Source organism: Melanostigma gelatinosum (assembly GCF_949748355.1).
Source record: "Melanostigma gelatinosum genome assembly, chromosome: 8".
Classification (NCBI taxonomy): domain Eukaryota; kingdom Metazoa; phylum Chordata; class Actinopteri; order Perciformes; family Zoarcidae; genus Melanostigma; species Melanostigma gelatinosum.
In genome coordinates this window covers 18,802,322-18,820,851 of record NC_136641.1, presented here as the reverse complement: position 1 = coordinate 18,820,851, position 18,530 = coordinate 18,802,322, and the positions used below count along the sequence as shown (strand labels likewise).

At 41.6% G+C, this 18,530-nt stretch overlaps 1 protein-coding gene across 2 annotated transcripts in view; it reads left to right on the top strand.

Annotated features, from left to right (window-relative positions):
• xkr7b (XK, Kell blood group complex subunit-related family, member 7b) overlaps window positions 1-18,530 on the top strand; it is a gene marked incomplete at both ends in the record, with an annotated part of 44,692 nt that overhangs the window by 20,883 nt on the left and 5,279 nt on the right. For both annotated transcript variants that reach the window (XM_079272981.1, XM_079272980.1), the window contains one exon: window positions 18,008-18,207. In XM_079272981.1, the coding sequence (XP_079129107.1) occupies window positions 18,008-18,207 (200 nt within the window). The remainder of the gene's footprint in view (window positions 1-18,007; window positions 18,208-18,530) is intronic.

Below are 18,530 nucleotides of genomic sequence, written 5' to 3'. Positions count from 1 at the left end.
CCACATCTTAAAAACACATTCATTCAGATTCAACTGTAGCTTTAGTGAAGAGATGCTGCTCCACACACACACACACACACACACACATCAACCCGCCCATCAAACTGTCATCCTTCACAGAGAAATTCAACCCACTTCGCTGTGTTAGAAATGTCTGCAGAGAACTCTGAACAAACAGGACGCCTCAGATATACAAATGTGCACACTCCAAAACACATCAGGGAGTTGAGTCATAGGAGGGGAGGAGTGACTGTCAGAAAGATGGATGGATGAAACAATGAAAATCAATGAACTGTGTGTGTGTGCGTGCACAAGAGAGAGACATGTTACATCCAGTGTGTATGACAGATGAAGAATTGCAAAGTGAGGGAGAGAGAGAGAGACTGAAATGCAGTGGGTGTGTCTCGCTCTTAACGAGTTTTTCTTTTTAATTACCTTCGCTTGACCACAGTTTGTTTCCCGGGAACAGAGCCAGAACATCCTACACACACACACACTGGCAGAGGAACCACATGATTGATGTTTTGATGTTGTTGGAGTGTGAATTTCCTCTGATTGAAGCTGATATTAGCCATATTCCCCTGACTTATTTAACACAAAGTTCTTCATACTCTATCCATCGTCTTTAATATCGTCCGCCAGTTTATCGTCTGTAAAACTTGTGGTTTATTGCATCATCCTGTTTGTAGCTCACAGGCATCAGTCTTCCTCCCCTGGGTTCTGTAGGATGTTGTCAGCCAGGTGTAAGTCGACGCCTATACGGAAACGCCCGATCGGTCTCTCTCCTAAAAACACGAGCAATGAGGAGAACTTTTCCCAATGTGATGACGAAGGCTCAGAAAAGTCCAGAGCCACCAGGAGCTAATTTAAAATCGCAGCACGCCGATGAAGGAGCAAAGAACAAATCCGTTTGAAGGTTTTATTCAGGTGGCTAAATATGTTTGATGGTGGGCCAGAATATCTTACTCTCTGTCCCCCTTTTGAATCGTCCTCTCTCTCTTTCTGTGATGACTTTTGATTGTGTTTATTCAGCAGAACACACAAAAACACATGTCACATTTGCATGCTGCACATACAACCACATATTTACAGCATTCCATCCTGGCCTATTTATTATTTGTAATACTTACCATACAAACTCAAACAACAACACACGCACACACACACAGAGTCTCATCCTGGTCTATTCATGGTGTGTATTCCTCATTAACGTCATTCAGAGTTATTATAATGATATGAATGGACTGGCAGCTGCTGCAGCGATAAGGACTCTTTTCGGCTCATTTACTGTGTGTGTTTGTGTGTGTGTGTGTGTGTGTGTGTGTGTGCATGTGCATTTTTTGTGTTTGTGTGTGATCAAGGGAGTACGGATGAGTTTGGGTGTATTTTTTGTGGGTGGATGGAGAGAAAAAGAAGATCGGGGGGGGGGGGAAAGGTGAGGGAAATGTGTGCGAAGGAGCAAAGAAAAATTCAGGGTGTGTGAGTTAGTGTGTAAAAAGAGAGCGAGAGAACAATGCAGGCAGTATTCATGCATATGGTTTGTCATCTCTCTCTTGTATATCCTCTGCCTCGACACTATCTTTTCCGTTCATTTTGCCTCTCGAATCAGAACCCCCCCCCCCCCCCTTACCTCCTCCTGCTCCATTCCTTCCCTGAGACACGTGCCCCATTTGCAATCTCCCCTCCCTTCTCCTCTCTCTCTTTTCTGTCCCGCCTTCATCAATCCTTTTAACTCTCCTTATAAAAATCAGATTCTGTATGTCTTTGGGGGGGGGGGGGAGATGGCGTTCACCTCCAGCTGTGATCTGGCCAGTTTTCAGCTGCAGCTTGGAAACTTTAATCAGAAGGTGAAATGCTGAACTCAAGCAGATGGAAAGTAAATGCTAATGGTTCATGCAAACTGATGTCCTTGTCGGAGCTCTTCGTCTTTGGCCCCAAAATAAAAGCTTAGATCTGGGAACATGGCAACACCGCAACAAAGTGTCTCGAATGGGCAAGAAATAACAAATGCAGGTCGTAAACAAGCCAGCAGTTTATTCAGATGATCTAAACCACTTTATTTGGAAGTATAACTCTCCCACCACCTCCTCTTCCTCCTCCTCTCTCAAAGCTCTGCTCCTTTTTTCAAACACATGGTTAAAAAAAGTTACATTGATAAAATTTGATCTCATGGGAAGATGTATGAATCGCACGTCCCTTTTAGGACATATCACATGTCATGACTTAGCATTTTGATCTTTTTGTGTGTCATATAGGGTCCCGTCTCTTATAACACGGCTGCACGGTTGTAGTTTTAACCACGTGGTTTACGTTGGTAATTTAAACAACACTTCTTGGTCATGGTCAGGCAACAAAAAGATGTGGTTAGTCTTTGGAAACCATCGTGGTTCGTGTTGAAATAAGTACATGTGTTACGGGAATTAAGTCACGTGCATAAATCGAGTATTCAACATGTCAACAGTTGACTATTGGTTTCACACAGGTCACGTCACCTGACTCTCAGAGCCCTGAACATCTAATATTGCAGTGGCCTGAAATGACATGCTGAAAGCAAAACATGAATATTGATAACATGCAAAATGACTTTACAAATTGGCTTGTTATTCATACACCATATGGTGATACCTGGCTGGTCGTACAGCGTTGCGATTCCATTTCCATTGTGCAACAGAGCTCTGCTTCATTCTAAATCTGGATGAACTCATTTTAAACATAGTTTTTCTAAAAATCTGATTAGAATTCATCTTACATGATATTTATACTTGTTGGTGCAACTGAGCCTAAGGGCCTAAATCTGGAACTTAGGTTTGCGTTTTCACCAAACCTAAAGAAATATGATAGCAATACTGGATGAAAAGTGATCGCTATGTTTAAGAACACTACATTTGAGACGCACATTTTTTGAATAAAAGCCTTGGAAGGTGAGAGGCAGAAACATCACTGATTAGTAGATTGAACTTAAAAAGACCTTAAGTCAGTTTGCTGGAAAACACACAACCGTCACATTATTTTCACACAAACATGAACAAATGTTCAGACTGAAGCGGAACAACAGAGAGGAGATGAGCAGAGATAATCAGCAGGCTGTTAATGGTTTAATGACTTCTCATATCACTGGACTGTGTTTAGTACTGGAGCTGACAGAGCTGATTAGAGAGAGCACGTGTGTGTGTGTGTGTGTGTGTGTGTGTGTGTGTGTGTGTGTGTGTGTGTGTGTGTGTGTGTGTGTGTGTGTGTGTGTGTGTGTGTGTGTGTGTGTGTGTGTGTGTGTGTGTGTGTGTGTGTGAGAGAGAGAGAAAGGGATTTAGCTTTTGAGATATGTGTTTGTAAAGAAGTGGTTGATGGTTAAAAACGATGTTGGATTCAATGATGTTTCACGAATCTGCAGTTTCTCATCTCAGCGTGTCTCCAGTTTGAGTTTTGAGAATCAATCTCTCTTTGTCAGTCGGTGTAGCTGCTGCTTCTTTTTTTTAACAACCAAATCACTCTGAAGCCACCAGAACGCCTCCACTAATCCTGGCCGAACATTTCACGAGTTTGTTTCCAAAATGAAATCGCCGCGGTTTGAAAAAAGCAACACCTGCTAAAAAACTAAAACTAAAGAAACAGCTTCTTGTAACACCTCATTCAGTCACATGTAGAGGGTGTGAGAAACGTCAGGTTGAGGTTTTTTTTTAGCATTTGCTTTATTTATGGAACTTCAAAACACACACATTCAAAACTGAATTCCATTTTAAAATGAGAGAACTTCTCACATGGTCCCAACTGTTGTTTAAGACGGACACAAAACCTTTGATATAATAAAGCAATATTACTACAGAACTTACTCACTTCAAATTCAAACAATGACATCAAACCACCTAAATACAAAAATAACCAAGACATGTAAAATAATACTTGTCAAACTCGAGATGTTAAAAAAGGAAGGATTTCTAAACCACAGCAGAAACAGAGTGTTATAGACTTTGTTTCCTGCATTCTGGTGAATTTTAAAGAATGAAAATATCTAAATAATAAGTACACTTCAACTCTTTATTGTTGGTCCACTTATCGATTGTTTTTAGTTCGAGTCAACTGAGATGTATTTAGCTGATTTCCAAGAAATGTGTGATTATTTGTGGAGAAACTCCACAAGTTTTTCAGATCTTTTGATTCAATCAAACAATCGATTAGTGTCGATTGTGCAAGAGTACAGCATAATATGTCCCTCTGGTGAACTTGTGGGAATCTCTTGAATAAACTGCTATTTTCACTCATTCATACATTTTTTGTGCCTGCTTGAGTTTGTCCTTCTCTTCGTACTCTCCATTTCTCTCTCTCACTGAAGGGCCTTTCACTGTGACGATGGCACCACTGCACTCTGACCTCATGTTTCCTCATGCAATGCTTGACGATATCCTACCAAAAGGTACTCCTCGTTTGCCGTGCGTTTTCCGACGAAAGCCAGAAACACTTGTCAATTTCATCTCGTTACATGCATACAAGCTTTTCAAAATAAACTACCGTCTTCATAGGAAACCCAGTTAGGTTTAGGAAAAGATAGTAAGATGTCCAGTGTTTTGGTTCAATAAGATTCCCATCAGCCTCAGCTCTACTAACTAACTAAGATAGTGAACATAGACATGAACCTAAACATCAGCATGTTGCCATGTCATTGTGTGCATGTTAGCATTCATTTGGGAAAATACGCTTACTGCCCCCACGTTGACAATGGCAGGGCATAACCCTTTTGGTTTTTACCTTTCACAATAAAAGTCCTAATCACAAAAACACATACTGAGTAGTTGTAAAACAGTGAGTGATCTCCGACACAGCCTTCCGCTTTAATTTAAAATATAATAACTTAGAAGCTTTACCTTCCAGCCAATTTATTTGAGGTGAATGTAAATGAGAAGCAGATCTCCATGTTGGCTGAAATGTGGGTCAGTATCCATGGCGACTGTTTGATGGGGGGAGGGGGGGGGGGGGAAGACATTTTGTGATGCTTAAAGAATTACATGCTGAACTGTGGGTGTGAGTTTGGCTTTCGGTGTGTATGTGCGTCTCTATGTATTTGCTTTATGCCGTTGTGGCGATTTTCAAGCATCTGCAATATTTCACTCACATATCTCCACAAAGGGCATAATCAAGTTCTATTGGTGAACAAAATGAAAATATGCCAAGAAGAGTGTTTGAGGCAGGAAATATGACTACTGCCTGAATACAGTCTTCCTGAGTGTATACTTAGATATTTAACACATCACCCATCTGCTTTCAAAAAGCCTCCCTCCGGTGCTGCTGAGCTCTTGGCTTCAGAACGATGCATTCCTCTTCTTCACTATTTTATGACCTCATTGAAGACTCATACCATGCGTTTCTAAGTTGAATCTCTTTTACTCCACATCATTTAAAGAGTCTGCTTCAGGCTGGCGGTGTGATTGCAACTGACACCTGTTGTTGTGGTGCAGTGTGTTCATGGGCTGTAGGGACAAAGAATATCTATAGAAACACAATCAGAGGCAACCAAATGGATATGTTTCCCAAAAAGGCCGGGTTTCTTGTTTTTGTTCCCGAGGTTTACTGCAGTGACAGAGTGGTATGTAAATGTAAAGCATGTGTATTAATCACCCGCTGACAAAAGTCCCTAACAAAGACCATACTGTGTTCACACTGAGCCTTTGTGTTTGCGTTTGTGTTTGATACTACTGTATATATTTGCAACTTGTTATTAAAGTTGAATGTCTTCAGGAGGAGCAATGTGCTTGTACGGTATATGTGCTGAGAGCCAAAGGCAGGAAGTCAGAAAGTAAGAGACGCACTAACACGTTGGTTTCTGACTTTTTGTGGGGTTTGTTGACATTAAGATACATGTATTGTAGAGCACAACAAGCTTGGGGAAAAGAACAGCTGATGCAAATTCGCTAGACGACAAAGAAAGAAAAATGTAAAGAGAGTGAACGTTCATTTTAGTTCAGCTTTATTCCAGCATTTTCAAAGCTTGCACTGATTGGCCTGAGGGGGGCGACACAATCATCCGTTTAATTGCCGTGATGTCGAGCAGTTTATCTCAAACTTCAGAGCCACCTCGTTCCGACTTCCTTCTGGCTTTTCTAAAGCTGCTCCGATTGGCCTGAGGGGAGGGGGGGGGGGGCGCAGCGTTTATTTACTCATGACTGATTGGCCGAGGGGGTGCCTGCATCACTTGCAGGGAGATGAAATGTTTATTCTGACACGCATAATAAAAAAATATGCATCGCAAACACAAATCATACACACACTTCCTCTGACTCACACAGACACTCTGCCTTTGTTCTTCTCCTTGGATTTCTCCCCCTCGCTCCGTCGTTCAAACACACAACTTAAAATAACACTTTCTCTCTCTCACACACACACACACACACACACACACACACAGCTCAGTTGAGTGGCTATGTGGGACAGCAGCTTGGGGATGGACAACTGAACACTTTGAGTGGCACATGGATATTTATAGCATGTGTGTGTCAGACAGCAGGTGATGGGTGTTGCCTTAATAGCAGATGCAGATTTAGTGCGTATATGTGTGTGTGTCTTTATATTTGTGCATCTGCATCACTTACAAAGATGCTGTGTGTGTCCGTGTGTGTGTGTGTGTGTGTGTGTGCGGTGGGAGAGAAAGCGACAACCAGGTGATCAGCAGCGCGCATGCTCTAACGTCTTTCTTTTTGTTTCCGTGCCACCTTATATGCCTGCGTAACCATGGTAGCGGTGTGTTGGGAAAAGCTATATTGGACAGAAAGTCCTAGACACCACACACACCCGCACACACACACACACACACACGCACACACAGATAACGGATTGTGATCGGTGAAGACCATTTTTATTTCTTCTTCTGTCTGTCTGCTGAAAGTGACACACAGAGGTTTAACCTGCAGTCATATCATTTTAAACAAATCTACTTATTTGTTTCAAGTATAATCTTATTGACAACAACAAACTTTTACCAACATGGATGGATGTAGAACCAGTGCTCAGGTGTCTTAAGCTGCAGTTCCCATAATGGCCACTAGATGTTACTCCAAGTAAACGTGAAGAATATTGAAGTGAATTATAAAAATACCCAAATCTTTAAAAAGATATAGAAAATCACGTGTTGTTTTTTATTTTTGCATCAGGCCCACTGAATGAAGTGAAATGAAAGCGCTATTCAGTGTTCTTGTTTGGCTAACATGTAAAGACAAAAATCTGGCAGAAATAAATTGATGAATCAATCAAGATGAATTTCACTTGTGATCTAAATTCACATAATATCCATTACTGCAATGGTTATTGATTATTTATGTCATACCATGAAGCACAGAAGCACACTGCATCAGAAAACACGTCCCTGACTCTCAACACCTGCAGCTTCATGAAATTCCGGCCGTTTCGCAGGTGGACAATGTTTCACTCGTTAGTGCCCGTATACTTCACACTGAATGCAGGAGTGACAGTAATTCATCACTGGTGGTGAATCAGAACATTAAACTCAACCTGAAAAGCCTTTTAATCATTTCAACTCCCACAATGTCTTCATACAACGTCTTGACAAGATGCATGAACGTGGCTCCTGCTCCTGTAATATAAATCAGTTGTCGCCTGAGACATGACAACACCACCGTGTACTGTTGATGCGATGATTGTTTTAGATCGCTGAAACATTTTATGCCATCACAAACATCTCAATACCACCAGCACTCAACAAGCAAGAGGCATCCAAAATAACTGGGTTTTGGAGCTTTCAGCTGAATTAAACTCTTCATGGAAGTTTGAATTATAAAAATGATCAGTTTGTTCTGTTTTGAGGAAATTGGGCCTCAGAAAAAGTGGGAAAGAGAATAGAGTACATATGGATTATATAATCACAACAGCTTCAGTACGTTTTGGTTATGAGCGTCGCGGTTTAAGATATTTTTTTAAGACGTCCTATAAAACAAGCTTTTTATGTGAAGTCATTTTTCTTTCATGCTTTCTTATTGATCTCTTAATTTAATGGTTTTAGGTTCTAATCTTTTTAATTGTTTTGGGTCCCTGTGAGGTTATTCTAATTTATTTTGTTCCATTTCTGTTCTTTTCATGTAAGGCAGTTTGTACAAGCAGCTTTCAGATGATGAACGTGATTAAAAAGCAAAAAGACTGTTTTTAATAAAGCTTGTCTCGCTGCAGTGGAAGGTAGGATGAGTGGAAGGGGAACGGCAGTTATTGAATCTGTTTAAAACTGGGAATGACTGTTGAAATGTTTTTGGGCTGACCCTTAGCTGCAGGAGGCCATGCAGAAACTCAGCCTCCTACTGTGATTAAATGTTGTGAAAGTTATGACCTTCAAAATCTGAGGCGACACAGCGAGGAGAGGAGAGGATAGGAGAGGAGAGGAGAGGAGAGGAGAGGAGAAGTGGTGCCCTATTCCACCTGAAGCAAAGTGGTGAAAGATGAAAGAAAGGCAGGAAATATGGAAACTGAACAAAGGAAGGAAGGGGGGGAAGGTGAGGAAGGAATGGCATGGGGAAGGAACGAAGGAAAGAGGAGAAAGAAAAGGAGGCAGACAAACAGAGGGTAAGAAAGGTGAAGAGGATAATGGAGGAAGAATGGTGAAGAAGGAAAGCTGGGGGAGGAGGAAGGAGAAGAAGGAAGAAAAATGGATACGACATGGGAAATATGAAAGAAGGGAGGGAAGATTGAAAGAATCAAATAATCTCTCTCTCTCCTTCTCCCTCTCCCGCTCTCGTTGCTGGATGCAAGCAACCGCCCATACAGTATTTCCCATCATGCAGTGCTGGACTGAGTATTGTGTTAACTTTGCTGTTGTTATGTTCCAAAAAGCAAACGTGACTTGTTGCTGGTGTTAGTTTGTAATGTGTGTGTTGAGAACATGGTGGTTTACGTGGGTAACTGTTGCTATCCAAAACAGCTGGAGTGCCACATCAATGTAACATGTGTTTATTTGATTGGAGGTATGTTGATTGAAGTGTTAATATTTCACACAACAATCTGTAGAGCTGTTTTTACCTTATTCACACTTATCACCTTTTTAAAAAGAAATCCGGAACACAAAGAAAATGTCTAAATTTTTGATCCCATCTACAGAGCTGTGATTGGCTCACGAGTGTTTTGAGTTGTTTTCTTTCCATTTGGAGGAAACAGCCGTCATTAAACACAACACCAGATCTATTTGAATAGCCACAGAGAACAGAGAGAGGAATATATACGCCGATAAATGAGAGGAGAGCAAAACGGAAAGAGAAAAAAAGGTACAGAGACAAACAATAAGCAAAGAGGGAAAGGCAAAAATAAATAGGAATTTGACTCTGAGCATCCATCTCTCTTTCACTGCCCCATTATCGTTTATTTCTCTCTGTGTAATAAATATCTTTCCCTCTCCATCCATCCCCCTCTCTGTGTCTCTGATCCATTCATAAACAGTGATTGATCAGCGCAGGCAGCAGCTCACCGATCATCCCCTCCTCCATTCCTCTTTTCTCTTTTCCTCCATTACCTTTTCTTCTCTCCCTTCATTACCCTTTCTTCACGCCATAAATCTCCTCACCTTTCCTCTCCTTCTCTCTCTTCGGTTCCTCTTCACCTCCCTTCGCGTCTCTTTATCACTTCTTCGCATCTTTCTTCACCTGGCTCATTTTTGTCCTTAGTTTCTTTCCTTGCCTCTTCATCCTTTTTCCCCTTCACTTCTTTCTCCTCCCTCCTGTCCTCTCTTCAGGCTCTTCTTCAACTCGTCATCTCCTCAGTTTTGCCTTTAAGTTCCTGGTTTCCTGCTTCCTTTTGATATGCTTTCAATTTCTTTAGAATTTTCCTTTCTTCTTTTTTTCAGCATTCTACTTTATTTTCCTTTTCCCCTCTTTCTGTTCCTTAACTTTTTTGTTTCTTTCCCTTTTCCTCTTTTTATTTTCCTATTTTGATTTCCCATTTCTTTCTTTGATTAACTTTTTTCCGTTATCTTTCCTTTGGCTTAATTCCCACTCCCTTTCATTTTTATTTCATTAAATTTTATTTTCTGAACTCTATTCTCCTTCCTTGATCTGTCCTCTCTTTTGTTCTTTCTCTCTTTCCCCCTCTGCTTTTTCCACCCCCCCTCTTCTTTATTTCCTTGAATTTCTCCTCTTTAATTCCCATCTTTCTTACCTTCCCTTTCCTTTCCTCACTCTTTTTATCTGTCCTTTCCTGTCACTCATTCTTTTTATTCTTCTGTCTCTCCTTCTTTTCCATTTTCTCTCTCTTATCCCTCCTCTCCTTTTTTTTATCCTCCTTTCCAATCTTTTTATTTTCTCCTTATTTAAACCCCCTGAGACCCACATTAAGACCATACCATAGTTTTCTCCAGCGTCTGTTTTGGACGTGTCAGGGACGGCGTGTCAGTTTCTGCTCGCTACATGCCTACTGTCTTTTCAGAATTTACTTCTGTGTTCACATGAAAGTGTTCACTTTTGGCAACAAAACTACTTGGTTAGGTTTAGGAAAAGATTGTGTTTTGGTTTGAAATAACTATGTAAAATAAGGACGCTAGTTAAACAACTGGACGCTAGTTAAGCATGCACGTGACGTAACCAAACAACGGTAAAATATGTACTCGGTTTCACACGGGACACGAACCGCGATCTCCTCTTCAATTCAATTCAAATCAAATCATCAAATCATTTTTCCCTATACTCCACAGCCTACATATTTCATCACAATGTGGATTACTTACTGGTATTCGTAAGGATCTCACTGCAAAAAATCCCCTCATCTTCAGAATAGCACGAGTCGGACGCAGATTCGTCGCCATTTTCCTCGACATCTTTGCCTTGAAAAATCAGCTCCCAAGCCTCATATATGGCCTTTTTTACACCTCCTTACAGGGCTTTTATTGACTGAAGTAAAGAGCTCGCATGGACAAAAAAGGAATTGGCCTTAAGCACTGTTTCTCTAGTTTAACAGGAATGTCTCAAACCATTGAGGAGTAATGACGCTGCAAAGACACTGAAACACAAACATTGGGATCTTGATTACGATAGTAGATTACTAGGTCATATTAGAATTGAGATGACGATTCCCTTTAACCTGTACATCTCCCTCTGCTCCTGTTTCTTCCTCCTTTTACCCCTCCTCTTCCTCCTCCCGTTCATTTTCTCCTTGAAGCCGTCACACAGCAGAACGACGGCTCGGAGTTTTGTACAACTCCTGAATGACGGATATGAGAGAGGGAGAGACGGAGAGACAGAGAGCAGCGGAGAGATAAAAGTCAAGTGATAACATCACCCGCTTCACACGCACACACACACACACACACACTTTCCAATTAAACACTTCAGCGCTCGACGTGATCTTATCTGATCAGCAGCTCGGCAGCTTTGGCAGCAGCGATCAATGCTCGTTTGCCTCCGTTGTACACACACACACACACACACACACACACACCGACAAGCACACACATACGCACACACATCATGTCCTCCCTTCCTGTCTCTCCTCGCTCTCTCTACATCATTCATTCACTTTTTCCTCCTTCTCATCCTCTCTGTCTCATTTTGCATTTTTCCATCGTTCATACTCACACATAATCTCATAACCTCGGTTTTCTTCTATTCTTCTCCTCTGTGCTTTTTCGTCTTGTTGTCTTTCTCTCTTTCCTCCCCTCACACTCTCCCATAATCTCACATCCTCCTCTCTGTGCTGGGTTTGTCAGTGTGGCAGTCTAAGTAGGTCGGTGGTGACAGCTGAGCTCTACACAGACATTATTTCTGCTCTGTGTGGGCTTCCATACAAACACTCACTCACTGCTAGTGGCTCAACCTCTCTGCACTCAGTATACAGATCTATGGGCCGATCTAAATCACCGAAACCCAGAGGACCCTATGAGCTGGATATCAGGTCCACGCTTTGTAGTTCTCCTTGGCTCCACATCAGTCTGAACTCTACAGGTCCTGACATCTATGCAACATTTAGCTGGGACCCAGCAGGACCGGTCAAGGCCTCTGAGAAGTTGACTTTATGAGGGGCTGAGAGACTGTGGATGAGAGACTGCAGACAGAGAGAGTGGAGGAGATGCACTCTGCAGCGTAATAATAAATTACACATAAACATTTAGAATAACTGATAAAAAAGCAAGAGTAACGATGCAGCTTATCAATACTTAATACTGAGGAACTCATCGCAGGGATGCATCTGGTCATGTAAAAATGCAAAAGGCTCGTGCTAGGAAGAGGATCTGCTCCCTATGTAGATATATGAGGCTCTTTCTGAGCTAACAAAAATCACAACGATTCTTAGTTTCAGGTGATTGTCCACTGATGAAAACATATGAATATTATATTCCATTTCTGCCAATAAATCCCACTAAATGTAACACACTGTTCCTTTAAGAAGGGAATATATATTCCGTAATATGGGAAGTAAAAGGTACAATTTGTTTTGTCATAGCACTACTTTTAGTACTGTGTGTGTGTGTGTGTTTGTGAGTGAAAGTGTGACTATATTCCCCCCATTTGTAAAAGTGCATGTATGGCATTAAATGTGCATTATAGGCTGTGTGTATCTGCCTGCATGCATACAATGTGTGTTTTTTGCACATGTGTTGTACGTAGAGTGAGTGAGTGAGTGAGTGTGTGTGTACGCGCGTGTGTGTGTGTGTGTGCACGTGTGCATTTGTGCGCTGCAGTATGGAACAGAGCCCAGGGCAGTCCTGTGTGTATTCAGTGTGTTTCATTTTGAGATCTTTGACAGCTGCATTATTCACAGACTAGCAGGCGGTTGACTGTTCTAACCTCCATCCACCCACTGCAGGGGGCTTGTCATCCCTGCTGGGGTGGGGGGGGGGGGGGGGGGGACTGCTTGTGCTCTTCCATGATGCTGTCACAGTAACGTATGCCTGTGTGGCTCCATTACACCAGTGCATTCTTAAATATTCAACATCTTTAAGTTACATTTTGTACCAGTTTAGAGGTAGAAAAAGAAAAAAACATGATTCTCAAAGTTAGACTGCAAGCTCGTCCTCGTCCCACAAGTTTTACGTTTGCCTAATTTGTCTGAATTACATTTGTTGTTGTTGTTGTTGTTATTATGCTGATGTCACTTGATGTCCCCAAAAGACACATCATGTAGGAAAGATGAGGTGAGACTTAAAGCTGGGGTCGGCCGTACAGATTTGGTGTCATTCAACAATATGATTTCGGCATTCAAGTTGTACTCAAAAGTTCTTATGCTTGTCATGACAATTTCTAACAAATGTCGATAAGGATAACATGATAAAGTCTTTTTTGGACAGACAGGCATACAACTGTGGTGTGGTATTTTTTAGTTTTTTTATCATTGTTTGAAAGTCTATCCCTCACAGTGTCTGCCTAGAAACATTCTGTCCCTTGGACAAATGTAGTTGATGACCCCTTCTTTATTGTGTAACTTCAGCTCAGCAGCAGCATCGGTGCAGCAGACTCAACATGTAACCCAGAGCGAGCTCTGAAGGAAGGAATTCAAACGAAAAACGCCACATCCTCCAGTCGCCAAATGCACCGTAACATATATTTATATATATATATATATACAAATATATATATATATATATATATATTCTTCAGTTATTGCACAACGTCTTCCAATGTGACTCAACCAATCAGAAGTGAGAACCAGCACAGTGTGTTTCATAAGAGACATTAGATCATGCTGTGTATATCGACACACAGAGAGACGTGCACACATAGAGCGGTAATAAATGCCACTGATTGCTGGCGTGATAATGGGCAGGTTGAGAGTCTCTTCAGACAAGTGATGAAGGTTAAAGAGCTCTCTCTCTCTCTATCTATCTCTCTCTCCCTCTCCCTCTCTCCCTCTCCCTCCCTCCCCTGTTAACGGCTGAAAGATTCGCCGGATATGTAGAAATATGCTGCGGATGTGCCCGAGTCAACTAATAGATCAGTGGCTCGTTAAAAGCCTGGTGCCGGTACCAATTTATCACCGTAGAGACTGACAAGGGGGCGGGTCAGAACTCCAGTCCAGTCTTTGATCAAATCAGGGACGAGTTATTAATAAACACCCATCTCTCTCTCTCTCTCTCTCTCTCTCTCTCTCTCTCTCTCTCTCTCTCTCTCTCTCTCTCCATTTCCTCTCTGTCTCGTCAATGGAGGATTTACAGTAATGGCCTGGCTGTCAGTGATGTCACAGCGGTTAAGATGTAGTTATAACATCAGAAACCATACAGAGATGTCATTAGTCTTGTGAGCAGTAGATATAAAAATAATCATGAGGAAATAAGTGAGTGATTTAACATCATAACAGCCTCCTGGTGCCAACTATCTGCTTCAGTTATCATCATAGTTTTTATTATTGTCATTTGGGAAACAAATCATTAATTATTCCTTCCTCTAATATCTGTTTCCTGGCCTTTGTTTACTGCGCCTCACTGTGTCCTGTAAGCTGATCCATTTCAAGTCAATGAGCTGTAGTGATGGAATCTGCGGACAGTCAATCGATGCCTCAACAGTGTCAATAATTATTATAATCATGATCGTAATTATAAAAACGGAAACGCTCATCATGTCTGCTAACAACAACAACATAATAATCTTGAATGCATTTACAGCCACATGATGACCTCTCGTGTTTGTTTGACATCATGTAGACAATTGTCATTCTGGTTGAACCATTGTACATGTAGCCATATAGTGTATGAATAGAGCCTTACTTTTGTTATTTGTATTACACTACACTGCATTATATTACAAGCATTTTTAAAGCTTTCAAATGATTGATTTCTTTTGTAAGTAGCTGTATAATAAGCGTGATAATGCACAGAAAATGTGAGCAGGTCTTGAATCCCTGTGAACGGTGTTTTGTATGCCATCATTTTAATTTGTAAAGTAACCATGAAACAAATGCAATCAAACAAATCTCTACATTTTTGGCAGAAATGTAGAGATTTAGAAGTAGACAGTGCCATGAAAGAAAAGACAAGTACAAGTACCTCAAATGTAATCCCACAGCTTCCTGATTGGGCCGCGCTGATATTAAAAGAGCTGCTGGTGTTTTCAGTTAAATTACAAATCTTTGCCTCCATTTCCTTTTTTTGCTGCTGATCACTGTATTTCTGTTGACCTGTAAAATATATCTAAAGGAGATTTAAATGAAGTGTGTATCACAGTTTCATTTCTTCTCTCGCTCCTTGGGCTCATTCTTGGCTCACCATCACACTTGGCAGACATTCTCCAAAGACTCGACTCGCTCTTTTCACACATGTTCAGAGGTCCAACTGTGGCCTTGTAGATAGTCTCCTTGAGTTTTTGCCCAGAGGAAATGAAAGGGGAGGAGGAGAAAGTAGAAATAGGGAAGGAGAAAGAGGAGCGACGGAGGTAAGAGTAGAGAGACGATTTATATAGATTTTATAGATTGGAAGCTGGAAGAAGAGAGCACGCTCAAGGGAAGAACAAAATAAATTGGTTGGAGAGCGAGAGAAAGAGACAATAGCTGCATGACATTGGATTGAGAGTGAAACTAAATAAGAGATAACAAGCAAAGGAAAGGAGGCAGAAAAAGAGAGGGATTATGAACAATTCCTAGAGAAAACACACAAAAAGTATAGAGGATGAAAGAGAAAGGCCTACTCAGCAAGAAGTACAACAAGGGATTGTTTGAATAAGTCTAAACGGATAAATAGAACAAAGAGAAATGTGTCAACACAGAAAAAAAGGTAGAGGAATGAATGAATGAAAGTCAAAAATAACAGATACTGAGGTGGAGATTAAGATAGAGGCAGAGACACACAGGGACTGAATGGAGGAGTGCCAGTAGTGCTTGGACAGCAAATTATTTGCAGAGATACAGATTTCCAGGCTGCCTCGTTGGCCTTCCTGCCTGTCTGTAACTCTCTCTGTGTGTGTGTGTGTGTGTGTGCGTGTGTGTGTGTTAGAATATGCATGTGAGGCATATCATGTGTGTGCATGTGTATTTAGGTGTGTAAGACAGTTTGCATGTCAAACACATACACATGTGTATCCGTGCTTGCCTGTGTTTTGCAGACTTGAACAGCGTCATATATGCTGACGTGTGGGTGTGTGTGTGTGTGTGTGCGTCTGCTTACACTTCTAGGTTATTTTTACCCCTCTATTTAAAATCTGCTTGAAATGCAGAAGCGCAGGAAGTGAGTGTCGTCTCACTTTTCCTCCAGCATAGCTTCATCTCTCCTCATCCGTCCTGCTGCACTGCTGTCTGCCATCCTTTCACTCCCATGATGCCTCACTCCTTCCTCGAATACACACCAACACCAGATGCATTTCAGCCACCTTGTTTTCCTCCTCCATCTGAGATGAGACCCCTTAAAATGAAGCAATGTGTACTTGACGAACCTTGCAGTCACAGATTCTTACCTCAGAGTTGTTTTAAGTCATTTTCTTTTTAAAAACCTCCACCGTTGTCCTTTTTCTTCTTTTTTTAGATAAGTGAAAACAGTGAGAATTTGACTGTTTTTATAGAAAGTGCCTGTGTCTTGAAAGAAGAAGGCAGGTATCTGGTAAGAAGCATTCTTACTGCACTGGCAGATTATCTTTATTTTAACTGTAATGAATCAAGTTCCACGCAAAAATGAAGCAGATCCAGAGACCTCTCAGGCGTGTCTTAGGGACCTCTTGGACCACTCATGTAACTGAACCCACGGCACAGTTTGTGTTTACTTCTCGTTAAAACCACTTCTGCCTTATAAGGCCGAACAACCTGTTTTCCAAAAAGTATCTTGTGTTTTTCTGTCACACTTTCTTACTCCACTCCTGTTCCCGACTGACGGCTCTTTAATGCAGCCCTTGTGCTGCACCAGCAGGTTCACATAAAACCTCCAACAAAACAGACCCATCTCAGTTCTTTGAACGGCGCTGCCTCGTCCTCTCCTCACATCAAATATCTCTCCAAAAAACGAGGATACTAGTTGACCCGCTGCAACCTGGCGACCGATATTGTCGCGGACACAAAAGAAACAGCAAAACAAAAGCACAACAGAGTTAAACAGTGACAGGTGAGGGTAAAGGTCTTTCCCTGGAGCTTCACGCATCACTCTCAGGTGTTTTTATCTCCCAGGAGAACAGCGTGGTGAGGGTTCATATTTCTCCTGGAATATGTCATTTCAATTTGTTTACTGTTATAGCCTTGCACCCGTTTGAATTTAGATTGCTGCTCTGACATAAGCAAGAAAACTGTTGAGATTTTTGTTTAGCAATAGTGATGCACTGCCACTACCTTCATCATACACAAACACCTCAGGGTGAACAAAAAGCCTCCTTGACTGACAGCCTGTTGTTTTTTCACTTTTTAATAAGTGATTATTCAGGGCTCAACAGTGAGCTCCTGGAAGTTCTGTACGATGTGTTTGAGGCGTGAAATAAGGCAGGCAGTTACTGAGTCTTTCTTCATTTTAGATAACGGTTTTATCTGGAGTTTCGAGGGGCGACCATTCACAACGGTTTACGGAATATAGTTCCTTCACTCTTGAAATAATTATTGACACAGTCTTGTACCTTCTTTTTTTTTGCATTATATGTCGTGCTGGAAAATCATTTCTTTCCATTTCTTTTACCAGTTTTGGTTTTAGTTTAATCTTTTCACTAAAGCATTCAATATTTGATTACTTTGACGCAATTTTTTGACCCCCTCCCGTTGCAGTCATTGATCGCTGTGGCGAGACGTTTTTCATATCAAACAGTGTCTTCTTTATTTCAATGACAGTACGCCGCTCAGGTGACACGGCATTAAAAGCACTCATTGTTTTCTCCATTCCTCGGCTCTAGCAGGAACTTATTTCTGCATTCATTGTGTTTACGATGGTCGTTTACATAGTTATCTCAAGTTAAAGTATATCTGACGTGGCACACTCGTACCGGCCCAGTCAGTGAAAGTTAATAATATGGAAAATGTCTTGCATGAGGTCAAATGTACAGAAATCCCTCAAATGTCCTGTAAAATGATGTTCTGAAAGCAGTGGCGATGCAGGGCTGATAAAGAAGCATCGAGCATCACTATTCTGAACCTCTCTCGCCCTCAGGTACGTCCACGCTCTCTACCTTGGTGCCCAGAGCCGTTGGCAGGGCAACGGGCCCCGTCGCCACTTCCGCTGGCGGCTGATGTTCGAGAGCGCTGACATCACCATGCTGCGCCTCCTGGAGGCCTTCCTGAAGTCGGCCCCGCAGCTCGTCCTCCAGCTGAGCATCATGATCCACGGAAACATCGTCCTCCCGCTGCAAGGTGAGCGAGATGCACTTCCTGCTCCGCTGTGGAAAGTGTGACACGTCAGTGGAAGCAGGTTTCACCGACAGAGTGCCTTTGATTTATATGATGGAGTTGTACTCACCGAGTTGCTGACATTTTGTGACACAGCTATAGAGCCATGTCAGATTCAGCAGGAAGCCAGATCATTGAAACTACTTTACCACAGTTTTAGTGCAATGTTTTTATTACTGATTAAGAAATTAAAAAATACGATAGAAAACTATGAACACATATAGACCCCAGTAGCAATAGGGTGGAATTATCCTGATGGTTATCTACTTTCTATTGGACCTATTTTA